This window comes from Coloeus monedula (genome assembly GCF_965178545.1).
Source record: "Coloeus monedula genome assembly, chromosome: 30".
NCBI lineage: Eukaryota > Metazoa > Chordata > Aves > Passeriformes > Corvidae > Coloeus > Coloeus monedula.
The window spans coordinates 3,214,613-3,232,350 of record NC_138810.1 but is presented as its reverse complement, the minus strand read 5'-3'; the positions used below and the strand labels follow the sequence as shown (position 1 = coordinate 3,232,350).

The 17,738-nt window shown below is 49.4% G+C and overlaps 1 protein-coding gene across 3 annotated transcripts in view; it reads left to right on the top strand.

The window, feature by feature from the left end:
• Window positions 1–1,369: 1,369 nt before the first annotated feature.
• The window catches only part of DIP2B (disco interacting protein 2 homolog B), a 63,104-nt gene continuing 46,735 nt past the window's right edge, over window positions 1,370–17,738 (top strand). For all 3 annotated transcript variants that reach the window (XM_082299096.1, XM_082299095.1, XM_082299094.1), the window contains exon 1: window positions 1,370–1,549. In XM_082299096.1, coding sequence (XP_082155222.1) covers window positions 1,462–1,549 — 88 coding nt within the window. In that variant the 5' untranslated portion in view covers window positions 1,370–1,461. The remainder of the gene's footprint in view (window positions 1,550–17,738) is intronic.

Below are 17,738 nucleotides of genomic sequence, written 5' to 3'. Positions count from 1 at the left end.
TACGGGGCTTTGTCGCCCAAGGCCGGACTAGGTCAGGCCCGAGGGAGCGCTGTGGCTCCGTCCCATCGCTGCTCCAGCGGGGTCAGCCCAGCCACAGTGAGGGGCCCAGGCCGGGGTCCGAGGGTTCCGGAATGGGCCCTGGTTCCAGTGCCCACAGCACCGTGAGTTATTCCTGGCTGTCAGTTCCTCCCCGTTCCCCTTGTCCCAGGGCCGGGCCCCGGAGCAGAGTCCGCTCCATCCTCGGCGCCCTCCTTTCGGATGAGGTCCCGTCTGAGTTTTCGCCTCTCGGACCTGAACAAGCCCAGGTCCCTCAGCCTTTCCCCGTGAGAGCTGCTGCAGACCCTTCACCGTCACCTCGGCGGGCCCCTCCTGTCCTGAGGAGCCCCGAGCTGGACACGGCTCCGGAGAGCCCTGAGGCTTCACCCCGCTACGGGCGGCGGAGGAGCCGAGCGCGGCCTCCGGGACGGGAACGGGAGCAGAACTGGGACCGGGAGCGGAACCAGGACTGGGGAGCGGGGATCGGGAGCGGAACCAGGGCCGGGAGCGGAACCGAGTCCGGGAGCGGGAGCGGGCCCAGGGACGGGGTCCGGGAGCAGAACCGGGTCCGGGAGCGGGGATCGGGAACGGGCCCAGGGACGGGGTCCGGGAGCAGAACCAGGGCCGGGAGCGGGGATCGGGAACGGGCGCAGGGACGGGGTCCGGGAGCAGAACCGGGTCCGGGAGCGGGAGCGGAACCGAGTCCGGGAGCGGGAACCAAGTCCGGGAGCGGGGATCGGGAAAAGAACCGGGTCCGGGAGCGAGGATCGGAAGCAGAACCGGGCTCCGGAGCGGGGATAGGGAGCGAGCCCAGGGCTGGGAGCCGGGATCGGGAGCAGAACCGGGTCGGGGAACGGGGATCGGGAGCAGAACCAGGGCCGGGAGCGGGGATCGGGAACGGGCGCAGGGACGGGGTCCGGGAGCAGAACCGGGTCCGGGAGCAGAACCGGGTCCGGGAGCGGGGATCGGGAGCGAGCCCAGGCTCGGGAGCGGGGCTCGGGAGCGAGCCCAGGCTCGGGAGCGGGGATCGGGAGCGATCCCAGGCTCGGGAGCGGGGATCGGGAGCAGAACCGGGTCCGGGAGCGGGGCTCGGGAGCGAGCCCAGGCTCGGGAGCGAGGATCGGGAGCAGAACCGGGTCCGGGAGCGGGGCTCGGGAGCGAGCCCAGGCTCGGGAGCGAGGATCGGGAGCAGAACCGGGTCCGGGAGCGGGGCTCGGGAGCGAGCCCAGGCTCGGGAGCGCGGCCGCTGCAGCGCGGGGCGGGGCCGCGCGGGGGCGCACCGGGGCTCGGGGCGCGCGCGCCGCGCGGTCACGTGCGGCGGCGCCGGGCTCAGCCATGGCGGAGGCTGCGGCCGCTCCCGCTCCCCCCGCGCCCCGCGGCCGCTGAGCCCCCGCCGGACCCGCGCCCGGAGCCCCTCCCGCCGCCATGGCCGAGCCCGCGGCCGCGGCCGTGTCCTCGCTGCCCCGCGAGGTCCGCGAGCAGCTGGCCGAGCTGGAGCTGGAGCTCTCGGAAGGTGAGCGAGGAGCGCCGGGAGCCCGGCCGGGCCGGCCCTGCCCGCGGGGCGCCGCGGAGCCTCCGTGTGAGGGGCCGGGGGTGGCGGCGCCGAGGGGTGCGAGGGGGGCTCGGGAGTGGCGGGCGTGGGATGAACGAGGCTCCGGGGTCTGTCTGAGAGGACCGGGGGAGGAAGGAAGGGCCCGGCCCGGGCTGGGGTTCTGTCGGAGCGGAAGGAGCGCTGGGAGCATCATCTGTGCGGGGGGACCCCCGGTGCGACCCCGGAGGGGCCTTCACCTGTCGGGGGAGAGTGACCTGCAGCCCCCCCTCGGGAGCGTTTTTTTCCTTGTGGCCTCTTCTCCGTAGCTCCCAAGCTGAGGATGCGGAGTGGGAGTGAGAGACCCCGGGACAGCCAGTTCTGGGGCGGGGGAGTCGCAGGAACTTTGGGCACAATAATGAAGACAAACCCTCTGTTCTTCCCACTTTCTGAATAAGTTCTTTTGCCATAATCGGTTCAGAGCATGCGCTTTTTGCTGCCTTTTTTTTTTTTTTTACTGTTGTTTCCTTTTTTGCATGGGTTTGTCTTTGTTCCCCAGCGTTTAAAATGCTGCTCTCGGTACAGCTTTGTTGTGAATCTCCCTTGTGAAGCCGGAGGGCGAGGGATGAAGCTGAGGCGGAGGGAGAAGGTTGCAGTGCAGGTAGCTCAGATTTGCATAATTTTAATTTTCCTCCCTCCATCAGGGTACGGAACTTGATGCCAAAAAATCAGTGGCTTCTCAGGAGGGTTTACTGCATGGCTGGAATAACCAGAGAATCGGAATATCCTGAGTTGCAAGGGACCCTACAAGGATTATCAGTGTCTCTCTTAGCATTAAAAATTAAGAAAAATCAAGTTGCAGGTACATCTTTCCTTGCTCTGTTTATTCCAGGGCCCACAGTGCATAAAAGAGACTTATTGACTCTTTGGAGATCAGGAATTCACTCCCAGGGGTGAGCTGGGGGCTGTCAGCCCCCGCTGCCCACATCGGCACTCAAGGCTTTGCCAGCAGAAAAGGCCATGGCACTGCTTTCCTAACACAGCTGGGTTGTAGCTAAAGCCTTGATGTTGGCTGCTTGGGGGTTTTGTTAACTCTTTCTCAGATATACTTTCTGCAGACATTTAACTAAAGTGATAAAACTTTACCTGGTGTTTGGTTTCAGGGACTCTGTGGTAACAAAGAATTGAGGAACGGTGGTGTTGCTCGAAATGTAACATTGAATAGGTTTTTAAAAGAATTTGTTGAATGTTGCTTGGATTTTCTGAAGTTTGTTTCTTGTGGCACTGAAAGCCCGTTACGGTTTGACCCTGTGATAGATTGTACTGCAAACTTAAAAAGAAATGAGCTCTGTTGCTGGACTGGCTGCTGTGACATCCCACTAATCTTTAACAAGCTGCTCCAATAGCTTCAACTTCGGTGCTACAGAGTGAAGTTTTGTGGGTTATGTAAGTAATTCTTTGAATTTTAAATCCACTGCCCCTTTGTGGGTTTAATACTTGGATTTCTTAATGTGCATATCGAGAATTTGTTTGTGCAAATCACTTCTTCCGTCAGAAAACCCACGAGTACAGAGAATTTTGGGTGACTGTGTCCCCAAGCTCTTGGGAACATATTTCAGGGGATGTTGTTGCTGAGATAACTGAGCTGTGGGAAGGGGGAGTGAGGCAGTGAGGTAATGTCATTGTGGAGTTCTTGAAAAATACGCCCTAGTTTGAGGCTTAAGCAGAGGGATTTTGGGGCCTGTGTGTGCATTGTTCAGCTGAATATAACCATGGGCTGTTGACGGTAAACAATATTGAATAGAAGCATTTTATTAAAAATGGCAGCAGGGCTCCATGTGCAACTGCTCAGTTGTTGCTCAGATAAGAACACTTGATCCTTTTTTTTCCCACCCCCTTGTTGCAGCTTCGTTTGTCTCTGGGCTTGGCTGTGGACTGCGTGAACATTTCTGTCAGGCTTTTTTGCGTAGGAACACCTCGTTTTTGGGAGAGGAGAGGAGCTGCAGCTACCGGGAGTGGCCCAGGGTCCCTGACCGCTGAGCTGGAGATGGCTCTGTCCTTGATGGACAGTGGGGAGTACCTGGCTCCGCAGGCTGGGAGCACAAACACTCGTGTGCTGAGCCTTGCTGTGAGTTTTATCCAGGCATTTGCTACTACTAGCCACCGCAGAGTAGAGAATTCACAACAAAACGGGGGCAAATATAGTAATAAAACCTTATCTGGCGTTGTGGTTGTGAAAGGTGCTGCGTCAGCGAGCAGGATGCAAAGTGGAGCAGGATTACTTTAATGTATGCTGGAAATAGAAATCAGAGTTTGCAATGATGAGCCATGAGAGTTTCTTAAGGAACAATCTGTGCAGACAGAGCAACAGGACTAATTATACCTTTGGATTATTCCTTACTGAGCCTTGTGGTCAGTGCGGAAGTAGCAGCCATCCCATCCCTGAGCGCAGGGAAAACGTCTCCGAGAAGTAGTGGGACGTGTTTCAGGAAACATTAATCGCTCATTAATCAGCAGAAGTTGCATCTTACTGTACTGTACTGGGCCTTGGCGATGGATTTGAGACCAGCTCATTCATTTCGAAGCGTGCACAAGAATTCAGTGTCTTCTGTCGGTGTGAAGAGCGTTTATACCTGGATCTACCCTTAGGGAGACCTCGCGTTCCCCCGCAGAAGGGATCGGTGTTGATACCTCTGAGGAAAGAATGTTCAAGTAACAGTAACTATGTATCAGCTGAGAATTGGGTCATGGAGCTGTGGGAAATCTGGAAACTGCTCATTACTCATGTTTTCCTTCTTTTCTCACTTTTGGGATATTTTTCTTTCTGGTGCTTTTCTTCATCTGTCAGTAACACCCACATTGTGCATCACTAATGATGGGAAGGGCTGCCTTTGTATTTACATCTGTTTCTGTTTGATGAGTGAAAGTGCCAGGGATATTAACTTTAAAGAAGACTTTCCCCCTCGTTTTCACACCGCTGTGAGTGCGGGAGCTCAGTCTCACCTTTGGGCTGAGCTGCAGCGCTGAGCGAAGGTGACTTTGGCTCCGCCACATGATGCTGTTCCTTAGAATGTTCTCAGTGTGTGCTGAAAGGTGCAGAGAACGAGGTAAACGCCTGAATTCATCCCATATTCGGTGGAAAACGTTAATATTAAAGCACTTCGCCACTGGGCTTGGGGATGTCTGGGTGTTTTTACACCTTGGGTGAAACATTCCAGCAGCTCCTCTCACATCATCCCAGCCGTTAATGGAGCTGGGAAACTCTGGAATGTCCAGATCCAAAGGCTCTAATTAAGCACGTTTGGAGGATTTGTTTCACACAGGGCACGTTACGTGACTGTTGTGCTGCCTGTGTGGGGAGGTGTGTTCTCCTGGAGGTGAGAGCTCTGGCTGTGGCAGCAGGGCAGCCTCCTGCCAGCCCCACTGCGGGGCCCAGCCTGGCTCTGCAGGGGTTAAACACCCACATAAAGAGCTTATTTGGCTGCTGGGGTTTGTGGCACTTCAGTTTCTGTCTTGCCTGGAGTTTTTAACTAGTAAAGGGGTGTCAGTGGAGAGAACTCCAGCTGGAGATGTCTGAATGTCCAGGGAAGGGCAGGGGAATTCCACCTCTTAGTAACGAGGAGCTCCTGTGAGCAGCTCAGGCCTTGGATGTCATTTCAGCCACTTCTGGGTTCTGTGACAGGGTTACCACTCCTCCCTCCTGCCTAGTGGGCAGGAGGAGCTGGTTTCTGTTTACTTTTCTAGCTAAACACACATTTGCTGCCTGGTTTATGATTCTGGGTGGGTGTTTCTGTGAATGGCTCCGTGCACCTGGGTTTGTTCCTTTTAAAGCTGATTGTCTCTCACTGGAGAACCGAGGCTCTGTCTGCAGAGCAGAGCTTTGTGTGAGGATTTTCAGAAGCTGAAGAAACAGAAGGATGGTGGCATGTATGGAAAAAGGAGTATCAGCAAAAGGGTGGAAACTCAGGACTGAAGGCTGGCCAAATAGGATAGAACCTTACTGGAAGAAAACATGTTGACTCAAGCAAGTGGGTAGAGTCTTTATTTTGTTTGGCTTGAAAATTTCTTATGGAATCAGGGTATTTCTCTGATCTTTTAAAAATTGTGTGTTTCAGGTTGCAATCTTTGATTGCCAGGCGCCTGTCAAAGTAGGTGAGGACCTTTTTTATAGATTAAGCAGCTGAAGCACAGAATTGAAATTACAGAGGCAAAGGAAGTAATTGTCTGAGTAGGGACTGGCTCTATGGATTGTGCTGAGTGAGCAGAAAGGTTTCACTTCAGTTTCTTCCCCCACTCAGAAAGGAACTGTGGGCAAAGCACAGAAAAGGTCGAAGAGGAGCTTTATAAACATAAGCAAGTTGGATCTGATCAGCCTGTAGCTAACAGGACTTACAGGTGGTTTTTGTGCATTTATGCAGCATCTCACCCACAAGTCTTGCATTAGGCAAAACCAGCGCTGGGAAAGCTTTAATGTTGCTTCCTTAATTTACCTGCAGGACTGGCAGCAGATGGGTCCCAAATCTGCTGAGAAATCTGTGCAGGGCTTTGACACACTTCTCTGCGTGCAGCCAGTGCAGGTGCAGTTTGAGAGCTTGGAAAGGCCTGAAACCCTCCTGGAGCCATCACAGGGAGCTGGCTGTGCTCACCCAGGGATCATCCAGCCTTGGTCGGCTCTACAAAGATCCCAGTATGGATCCCTCATCTGCTTTCACTGTGGATGAAATTGTATTTTCTTTAGCTTCACAGCCCAGGAAAAAGCAATGTAAGCACGGAGCACATGGATTCCATGCAATGTCTGTGTCACAGGAGAAGCTCCAGTCATGACCAAGAGGAGCAAAGTACCAGATCTGTCACCAGTGCAGCAAACAGAAGGTCCAAAGATGATCACAGATTTCTGCTCTGCAGATGGTCAAAGCAGAATGATTTAAGTGATTAATGGTTTGGAAAGAGGGAGTTAAGCACAAATACTGGAAGAAATATTTTGGCTACTGTGAGTGGGAGTCAGGTTTACTGTTGGTACATGATTGAAGCATGTAAACACGGGGAAGAGGAGGAAGGTTTTTGGAGCATCCAGACTGGAATAATAAAAAACAACCAGGAAAGTTAAAGAATGTGCATATTTTTGTGTTGTCCCTTGTATACTTAGGAAATGAGGACTGAGTTTGGGGCTCTTTTTAAAAGCTGCAGCTCTGGCCCTTTGCCTTGGGGAGAGGAGGAAATTAGAGGCTTTAGAGTCCTGCGCCTCCTCCCTGGTTGCTTCTGTGAAGCTTTGCAGGAGTTAGAACCAGTTTCCTGAGCTGGGTGGAGGGGACATCTGGTAGCAATGATTCCCAGTTTGGATTTTACAACTCTTAGTACTTCCAGGATGGGAGATATTTGCCATTTCAGCTGCCCGCTCAGGCTGGGCATGTTCACCAGACCTGTTGGCCTGGCACAGCTGCGCTAAAGCCGCATTTGGAGTTTGCTGTGGTGTCCTAGATAACTGATCTTCAGTTTGCTATTTTAAATCCTGTAGCATGAAATATTGAGTAGGAAATGTGATGGGTGGCAGAGTAGCTGCACAGAGCTGCCGCTCTTCCCAACATGCAGCGAAGCAGGCAAGCCTTGGAGCTCCACAGGGAAGCGCACGTGGAGCACCCCTGGTGTTTCTGGTTCATTGCTGATGTTGTGGAAAGGGTGATTGCTCCTTCCTGATTCACTCTCTCTGATTAGTGTTTGTCATGAAGTTTTCTGTTCGCTGGATTTATCGTGTTTATTCAGTGGCAAGTTTCAGAAGCCAAAGAGTGAACTCATGGTCAGCATTCCCGAGGGATGGGCAGAAGCTGGAGAGTTCCTGTTTGCATTTCTTTCAAATACAATGTGCAGATAATTTCTTAGAATGGTTTTCTTTAAACCATGTGTCTCAGTTATAAAAAGCATTTCCTGAATCTCTCAATGAGTTGCTCAGTTGCTTTTTTGGACCTGGATTCATAGAGAGAGGAATTGAAGCATTTCTCTCTGTTGAGGCTGATTCAGTACAAAATTTTTTTGGAGAACTTGTGAAATCAGGGAAGAGTCATCAGGCCAGGATGTCTCGTTCTATGAATTAGAATGGAAGACTCTTCTATTTGCACCATGTGTGAGGAAACATTGATTTATAGCTAACGGATGCTCTGCAGGCAGCAGCATTCCATCTGCTACACGAATTTTCCCATTGCATTTCATGAGAAGTCTTGGGGAAAGCCTCACACCTGTATTTCTCATCTTGAATCATGTACTGGGTTGTTACTCTCGCCTGATATTTGGAGTAAAATGGCTGTCTCCATCAGTTTGTGTTCTTTTCAAACTTCAAAGCTGAGAGTTTGTGAAACACTGCTTGAAGTAAACATAGGCAGGACGTAAGTTTAAGTTACACTGAGTTTATACCAAAGATAATAATGTAATAGTAACATAACTTTCCTTGCTGTGAGCAAACACCTTGTTTTACTTAGTGTAACTTAAGCTGATAAAAAGAAAAAGGAAAGACAAAAAAGCTAAAAGTTTTAGCACTTCTCTGCCAACATAAACTCTTTCTAATTCTTGTTGACTTGAGAATTGCTGATGCAAACTAGGTCTTCCTGGCCTCTGAATTCCACAGGGATGGGAACCCACAGAGCCTACAGGGCATCCATTAATACACTTTATGGACCCAGGATTCCAGTTACTGCCTGAGCAATCAGCGACGGAGCCCCTTGGAATTGTTCCCCAGCAGTCAGGCAACCTGCTTTCACCAGCTCCATGTCCCTAGGGAGCAAAAACAACCGGGAGAATTGTATCCCTGCCTGATAAAATTAGGTCTTCTGTAATCTCCCTTGGAACAGCCGGATGGCTGGCTGCCTTGAAAAACATATGTTTTAATGCAGGAATAATGCATTCCATTTAGGATGGCCGTAGCCGTGGGAGCTGGGTGACTGAGTGCATGGAGCGCTCCCATTTTGCCTCTGGGATCGGGACTAATGTCAAATATCAGGTCTAAAGTGCAGCGGTGGAAAAGAAGTGTTTGGGATGTTTTTCCTGTCTTTTGCTCTTTGGAGGGATATTGTTCCTGTGGCTTAGTCCTAAAGGAGCTGGACAAGTGAGCCTTTTCTTGGAGATAAAGTGTACACTGCAAAGATGAGTCAGTGTTTGTATTCCTGGATTTTAGCTCACTGCATTAAGAAATTTACTTGGGAATAGCAACATTGGTGTTCCTCTAGTATGGGTTTATAATTCATTTCTCTGAGAGCAGCACAGGTAGTTTTTGGAGGAAGTTCTGCTTTATCCCTTCCCCTCCTGCACAGAGGGGAACACCCCACAGAGCTTTCCTTTCCAGAGGCAGACAGAGCCCACCTGTCAGGAAGGGAGGGAAGGCACCACTGTCACTGTAGCCACGTCTCCATGGGGCACACAGAGCTCTCTGTTCCATTGGGAATCGATCCACATGTGGCACTTCCCCCTCTCCTTCTGAGCTGCTCAGTGCTGTGACAGGAAGCTCAGAACAAGTGTTTTCCCACTAATAATTTTCCATACGATCCACTGCTGTAGCTGCCACCAGGATGGGCTGTGGGTGACTGGGTGGGGTGTGGGAAGGGTGACCAGGCAGACGTGCTGTGTGTGTAGGACAAGCCATGGGAGATTTTGGAAGTGCTAGGTTTGGTGATGTGAGCTAGTGAGTTCTGATGGGACATTTGGCTGGCCATAAATTGGAAGGATGTGATCAAAGCAGGAATGATACAGCAGGAAAGGTCGAGGGCTGGAAGATGTGGTTTCAGGCCCTGTCCCTGTGTGTGATTCCAGAAAGGGCTGTCAGGTGAGGACGTGCTTGAGGGAGGTTTTGGGTTTCCTGTTGTCCCACCCACACCTTTAATGCATCAGCTCTTCATTTCGGGTGCTAATTAATCTACGAGGAGCCATTTCAGTTTGAAGCACCTTTTCTGGAAATGCTGTGATTTGCTCCCTGAGAGCAGCAGCAGCAGCAGCAGCAGCACGTGTACGTCAGGGATGGCCTGATACAGCTGCTTTCTTTGCCTGCTGGTTGCATCCCTGTCATCAACTTTCCCTGTAATTATAAATGTGCACTTCTCTGGAAGCAGTGATCCCAGAGAGGAGCTGACCAGCCAAAAGAAGCCCCGAGGAGGGGAAGGAGGCTTTGAAGTTTTGTGCTCCCTTTCTAGCAAGAGGTAAGAGCAGAGTTAACAGTTGTACAAGGTCACTCTGGGCCGTGGTGTGAGGAAGGCGAGCGCTGGCCATTCCTGCTCTCACATTCCTGCTCACAATGTGCATTGTCACTGGGGTGAGGACAAGGAGAGTTCCTCCAAGGAGCTGGGAAGTGACATGGCAAATTCCAGGCTGTGATTATTCACCCTGTGGTGGAGAGCAGAGTCAGGGAGTCAGGTGATCAGAGCGGGAGATAAAAGTCCCTGATCCTCGTAGAGAATAAACAGATCTGCAGTTATTAAACTGTGCTGCCTTTTTTCCCCCTTAATTGAATACAAGTGGAAAATGCCTATTAAAGGTGTTCCACTTCTGGCATTCAGGAGATTGCTGTGTGTCCCGTGGGGTGGTTGGAGCAAGGTCCTGATGGCATTTGTGGGGCTGCTCGTGGTGTGTGATGAGGAAGGGGAGAAGCTCACTTCAGATAGTTCTGTGCTGCATGTCCAGGCTGGAGAAAAGCATCTCTTCTTCTGTGGTGTGTCCTCAAGAGCTGCATCCCGGGTTTCATAACCAAGCCCTTGGCAGCAGCGTTGGCTCAGGCTGCTCTCACCTCTTAGCACCTCACTCTTTCCATCTCGGGGAGCTCAGGTGCCGCAGCTCCGCGGAAAGCCGTGAACTTTGGCAAACTGGAGAGGGCACGGGCTGAAGCTTTTAGGAATCTAAGCTGTATTTCTTTAGAAAATACCAAGCCTTTTACTGCGTTTGGATTTCATGAGCAGTGAAAGAATTTGTAGGTAACCAAATTATAAATTATTTTGAGACCCTTTTTTTAGGCTTTTGTGTCAATCCTGACAAAATACTGAACACGAGACTGAAGCCCCTTGTGTTACAAGAAGGAGCTCTCTGAATGGCCAAGTACTTGTGTAAATGTTTTTTGAGACTGAGCCCTGTGTTTATTCTTAGGGCAGAAACTTTAAGTGATCCCTTGTGGATTAAAAAAAGAACAATTCTTATTGTAATTGGAATGAAAACCTCTGTTCTTACGCAATTTGGGATTGGAAGTTGCTGCAGTGAAAAGGGGGAAGTATTGTTATTTTGAGTTCCCAGGCAGGAAGCAGGGGGAGATGCACAGGGTGAGGTGAGCAGCTCGGACACAGAGCAGGGGACATCACAGGACCCTCTGTGGCTGAGGGGATGTTGTCACTCACCCCGTGACATGTGCAGTCTGATTACCAGCGAGTGGATGTCTCACTGTGCTGCATGTTCAGGAAGTTTCTCCATGATGGTGATGGTCAGGTTTGGTTGAACGTGATATAAACCCCCACTGTATTTGTGGGGTTTTTCCTCTCTGCTTTAAATTTTCAAGTCCTCCTTGAAAATGTCCTGATTTTAAAAAGTCACATGGTGCAGAAAGAAGTCAATTACTGAGTCCCAAATAGGGAGAATTGTGGATGAAGGCGAAGCAAATGAGTCAGATATAAATAATCCTATTATGTCTTGGCTGCAGCCACACCTAGAAACCTTGAGCAAACATTTCTGTGTAGTTATTCCTGTGTTTGATACACTTTGCTTGTTAAGTCCTGTTTTAAAATTGCAGCATGTAAAAATTGTGTAGGGCCAGTTGCCATTTGTGTTAAGGACTTGGGAACATTTTTTTTTAGTCATTTTGACCAGAAGCACAGAGACATGAGTTAATTTGCTCTCCTATTTCCCCAAAATCAGAAAAATCTATAACCCTGGAGCTGGTGTTGCCTTGGAAGGCTTTCAAGGCAGTTCTTTCTGCAGTAGGCCTCCAAAAAAATGTCTGGCAAGAAGAGCAAACAGGAAGATGTAATTAGCCTTTGCCTTTTGTGTATCAAATTCTTGTTCATTGGACAGAGCTTTGGTAAAACACTTTCAGAAGTAGCTGGTTGTAGCATGGAAGCTGAAAGGAAAAGCATTTGGATCCAGCAAAGTCATACCTGATGTTCCTGTGATTCCTGTCCTGTGTCTTAGGGAGTAATTACTCACCTCATGGTCTCCTCTCTTTCATGGTGGATAAGCTGATTCTTAATAAATCTGAAAAAAGCCATTTTTCCAGGTGTGATTTTAAGAAAAAAAAGAGAATTTGGACCTTTCTCCTCCCTGCCTCCTCCAATTCCAGTTCTTCTGTTGTAGCTCCTGTACAGAGGGGCCTAAAATCTCCCTTGTTACCCGTGGCTGTTGCTGATTCCGAGGGATTAGTACCAGAGGTCGAAGTTTGTATTTTGCTTCTTGTCCAAACACGTTCCATTTGCTTTGCACTGTTCTCCTGTACTGCCTGCTCTCCTTTGGGCCTTGTCCCGAGAAATGGGATCCTCTGGCTCCAGAGAGCTGCAGAGATTTGTCCTACACACACTTCCCTGCTGTGATCCTTCCCTGCAGGAATCTCGTTCCTGGAGGGATCCTTCCCAGCTGTCGCTGTGCAGTGGGACAGCTGATGGTGTTCAACTCCTTCACTTCCCTGTGGCATGTGAAGGTGATTCCTGGTGTTGAACCCGATGGGAAAAGACAAATGGAAGTCAAGGTTCGTGTACTGGCAGCTCTCAGGGATGCATTTATGGAGGCTCACACTCATTGACATTGAGTCTGTGGCAAAGGTGACATTTTCTCTTTCTCACCTTCCAAATATTTAATTGGATTCAGCAAAGCACAAGGGAGGGAGACACAAGCTAAGGGGATGATGGTCATAGAAGTTCTCCAGGATGCCAGAACTTGGCCTCTTCTAGAAAAGTAATTACTTGTTATGTTTTCTTGTTTAAAATGATGGAAGACCTTCCTGGGAATGTTTAAAGTGACAGACCAGGTGAAACGGTGTGAGCACAGAGGTGTTGTACGGCACTGCAGGCTCCTCTTCCAGCAGAGACACAATGATTTGGGCAGAAGGATAAAAGGAGACAGTTGGCTGGAGAACTGGGGAAGGAGAAAATCTTCTCTGAGAGTTGAGTTTGGCTTCAGGTTGTGGAGGATCTGACCCTGGTGCGGCCGGGAGCGTGTGCGTGGCTTTCTGGTGCTCCCACCCTGCAAAGTGACAACCTTGGGGCTGCGCTGGTACAGCTGCTCCAGGGTTTGGATGCAGGACCTCACAGGCACAAAGAAATTCACAGTATTGCAGTGGAATCCTTGATGCCGTGAGAGGAGTCTGTAAAATAGACCAAGAAAGGGAGGAGAGGAACTAGCGAAGTAGAGAGACCTGGGAAATGTCAGAGCTGGTTTTTCTATGATTTTGCTGTCAGCAAGAGCTATTTCAGAATAGTTTTCTGTGGGTGAAGTGTGACAAGAAGTCCCCAAGAGGTGCTGTCACACTGGGGTAAGCTTGCAGTCGTTGGATTGTTTCCACCATTCAAAGAGATCGTTTGAAGCTGTTTCATGGATTCCTAGTTGAAAGGTGCATTTCTGCTCCCTCAGCACATTCTGCCCCAAGCAGTTGCAGGCAGATCTGTGTCTTAACTCACTAAACCAGTTAATGGTGGAGCTCTGAGCACGTTGTCTGCTGTCTCCTGTGACACTGTGTTGGACATGTCAATGAAAAGGACTGTGCTGGCTGTTCCAGGGAGTTCCCCCGCCGAGGGGAAAAGCTGACTTGGGTTTCCTGTGCTGTCCTTTCCCTCTGATTGTGCAGGGTGCGAATTCAAAGCTGCCCCGTGTTATCTGTTGATGGAAGCATATCTGAAGAGGAAGAAGGCAGCAAGGCTGGGCAATGTGCCAATTGCTCCAAGCCTTTGTTAAAGACTAAAGGAAACCTGCGTCCTTTTAGGCACTGGTACATCCCCAGGGCCTTCCTTGGCCTCCTCTCTGGGAGGGAGGTGAAGGCAGCTGCTTGGAAGCGATCACACACTTCTGCATGTCAGTGTCCATTAGCTCTCGAGGCCCTGTTTGTGTTTGAATTCGAAGATCTTGTGCTGAATTCTCAGGATTTTCCACCTGTGGGTCTGTCAGGAGAGCACTGACCCTGTCCATTGAAACCAGGCCACGGGGAAGGATCTTCTGCACAAGAACCCCACGGAACCGGTCCCTTACAGAATGTCTGGGGCCCGCGTGTGACCTCCCCCTGCTCTCAGGGTAGGACACGTCTCCAGTGGTCAGGCTCCTTAGCTCTGGGGAAGGTGCCTCTAGGATGTCCTGGTGTCTCCATGTGATAAATTCCTCATTCTCAGCTTGCTGCATGCAGAAATATAAAGGAAAGGCAAACTCAGGTATCAAAATAAATGTCAATTTTAAACAAGTGCAACCAAGCAAATTAAAAATGGGCAAGTTTTCGTGTTCAGATCTTTACCCTTCCTTTTCCTCTGCATGAAAAGAAGATTTTGGAGTGATTTATGGCTGTCATGCCAGGCTTCTCAGCACTGCTGGGTACAGCACTGTCTGTCAGTTGAGCGGTTGATTTTGACAGGCAGCACTTCTGGGCCAGGGCTTTTTTTGTTCCTCCTTTTAGAGCTTTTAACATGAAATATTCAATCCTGCCTGTGCACAGCGTAACTGGTTCAGGTCTCACTTCAGAGAACGGCGAGCACGGTGTTGGGTCGTGAGCACATCCTGCCTTTGTGGCTTCTGTGTGGTTGTGGATTTTCATGGAGTTGGGGGCTGCCCATGTGTGACCTGGCGGCCCCAGGAGGAATTTTGTTGTGTCTTCCTCCAGCAGGATTAGGGCTAGAGGAAACAGCTCTCCAGAGTTTCCTGGGTAAATCGGAGGTACTACAGCCTGCAGGTGTTTCTGTGGATGCTCAGACTGGTTGTCACTGCAGGTCTGCGCTGTGTTCAGTAGGAACATCTCAGCTGGGATTCTCCAAGGAATTAATTTTGTTTCTGTGTTTTTTATACAGTTCTGTGTTGTGCTTGTAGAATCCCAGTGCTAAGAAAGAAATAATCCTGTTGTGCAAGAGATGTTGGAGAGAAGTGGTTGTTTTATTTCCCAAACATCATCATTTCTCTTGAGAGACTGTTACGTGGCGTGGCATGAATTTTACTCCTGTGAAACACATGGAGTCAGCAGAGAAGTCTTGGAGAACAAATTGGAGGGCAACGATCCAACCCGGAGCCGTGTCCGCAGTCCTTCTCTTTCAGAGGTTTTTGCTTAATTGCAGATTTTCTATTTGGACGTTAATCCTTTAGTTTCTCTTTCTTGGCAGAATACCTCATCTTAAATTATTACTGTCAACACATCCTTAGCCCTTCCTGCCCCTCCACCCCCTAATTGTGAGTGCTGTCTGTGGTGCTTTGCTTTGCTGTAAAAGGCCATGGTGTTTGTAGCTGAAAGCAAAGCCTGCTGTGAATATCATATTTTATCCAAAAGACACAAGCAGCTCCCCATTAATATTATTACATTGACACCCTGGTTTTATAAACAGTGGAATGTTCTGTGGAATGGTTGTTATCCAGTGATTATGGCTCCATTAGGCACAGGAACAGATGGTTCCTGTCCAAGTACTTTTTATGTTGTCATTTCTAGCAGGAATAAAAGGGAATGTTGAATTTTCATCTCTTCAGCGGTGAGGCTGGAAAGGTCACATAGGCTGTGGTGGAGGAACTCGTATTAAAGTGAGGTTGGGAGACCAGGTCGGAAGTGAACTCATCTCTGGAATCGTGGAATGGTTTGGGTTGGAAGGGACCTTAAAGCTCATCTCATTCCACCCTGCTGCCATGGACAGGGACACCTTCCAGTCTCCCTGCTTGCTCCAAGCCCCATCCAGACTGAACACTTCCAGGGATGGGGAATGGTGGGGAATAGACTGGAGCAAGACAGAGAGCACGGATGCTGGAATGGGTTGTAGGTCAGTGGAGCAAGACTGCAATTAGGATGATCCTTAGATGGGCAGCCCACAGTGTTCTGTAGGATTTCCAGGTTTAGGATGATCCTTCGATGGGCAACCCACAGTGTTCTGTAGGATTTCCAGGTTTAGGATGATCCTTAGATGGGCAACCCACAGTGTTCTGTAGGATTTCCAGGTTTAGGATGATCCTTAGATGGGCAACCCACAGTGTTCTGTAGGATTTCCAGGTTTAGGATGATCCTTCGATGGGCAACCCACAGTGTTCTGTAGGATTTCCAGGTTTAGAATGATCCTTAGATGGGCAACCCACAGTGTTCTGTAGGATTTCCAGGTTTAGGATGATCCTTCGATGGGCAGCCCACAGTGTTCTGTAGGATTTCCAGGTTTAGAAGAGGTGGGGCTCCTGCAGAGATTGAGAGGGAGAGGCCTGGGAAGTCCCTGCCTTCCTTACCAGCCTAAGCAGAGGTGGAATTGGGCCACAGATGTCCAGTAACTCTGCCAGGGTCACCCTGGGAAGCTGAAGCAGCAGCTTTGCCCAGTGCACCTGTGTCCATCCGTGGCCTCCATCCTGCCTTTTTCATTGGGGATGATGTGAAGACCTCAGGGTCCCCACAAATGACGGACAAGTCTAATTTCACACCCTCTGCAATTCTTACCTTGTTTTTTCAGGTCATGCATTCGTTAAGTTTTGTCTCATTTTTTGGTAGGTTTGGGGTTTTTCTTGGGCATTTCAGAGTTGTGTATTAAATTCTGCGCTGTCCACGCCTAGAGAGAATTTAGCTGGCAGGATTTTTTTCCTATTCTGAGAATCAGAGAGTTCAAAGTTGGGCTTCTGTTTTCGATGAGTAAGTTGGAGGATTTATGTGTCTTTTTGCATATTAATAAACCCAAGATAATTCTGTGGAATTAAGCACTAATGGGAAATAAGGCAATCAAGTTTAGTTTGTTGTTGAAAGTAATTCTGCTTCCAGCTTGGAGGGACATTGGCTATTGCTGAGAGAAACTGCACAGTCACCTTTGCTTGAAATTTAATGCAGAATGGAAAATTAAAATATGATCTCACTCTCATTAAAATTAAGTAATTGATGTCATCATTCAATTAAAAGATTTTTTAGAAGATTTCGACAAATCTTTCAGGTTGTTATTAAAACCTGACCAACCAGTGATCCTTAAATTGGAGGAAATGGGGATAGTTCTCTATTAGGTAACAGGGAGGTAAGGGAGCATCTCAGGAAAATCCCCAAGTGGCAAACTCAGCCCTGAACTCCCGAAGGCAGAGCTAGCAGTGTCCTTCTCCTTCATGGAGATTCCAGCTCGGCATCCCAGATTGCAGGGAATCTTTCATCTCTTGCTCTGGGCTACACAGAGCCAGAGTGGCAAAAGAGACTCGAGGTTTTGTGCTGGCTTCATCATTTTCAGAGTATGAATATTTAATTTAGGCTTCTTAAGGCTTTTAGCAGATTTGTCAGGCTGCTTGCTGTGGTAGTGTATGTGAGGACAACTGGAGAGAGCATTTGGATTCGCTTATGGTGTGGAAGTAGGGTTTATTTGTTTTGATTTATTACTGAAATACTTTTAAGAAGCTCATCTTGTTCTTGTTCAACTTCCCCATAATTTTAACCAGAAAATAGAACCAGCAGTTCTTACTTTTCCCCAGTTTGAGCCCAGCCAAGCAAGTGCTGTGTCCCATCCAAGCAATACTTTCCTTGCCCATGGAAACCAGGCTGTGTTGTCACTCTGCAGTGGGGAACACGGATTTCCTCGGCTCTGCTCTGTGGGCAGGAGCAGCTTCCAAACAAACCCTCAGCTCCTCCATCCCTGGGTGTTTTCCCCCTCACTTTGTGCACAGAATGCCCCGATACTGGACTTGTGCATCCCAAAGCCAAGCAGTGCCAAGCAGTGTTTTGGTGCCAGTGTCCAGCTTTCACTTGGTTAGGGCTGAAATCTGTTTACTTATGCTGCTGTTATGGGGTTAGAAGTTTATATAAATATTTCATCATTTTGGACCTGTTTTTACAATGATCTTGGAGAGGTTGTACCTTGTTAGTGCAAATATACCGTGGAACTTTTCCCTGTCACTAGACATAAATAGTTCCTTCTTTTCCAAGTTCAAGACATGCTGGTCAAGTGAGCAGTGCAGGACATGAGGGCAGGTCTGGTTGCCTTTCAGCACATGAGAGCCCCTTTCGTTTGTGTTCTTTTAGTTTTTGTCAAGTTGCTGACTGTGTGTTCTT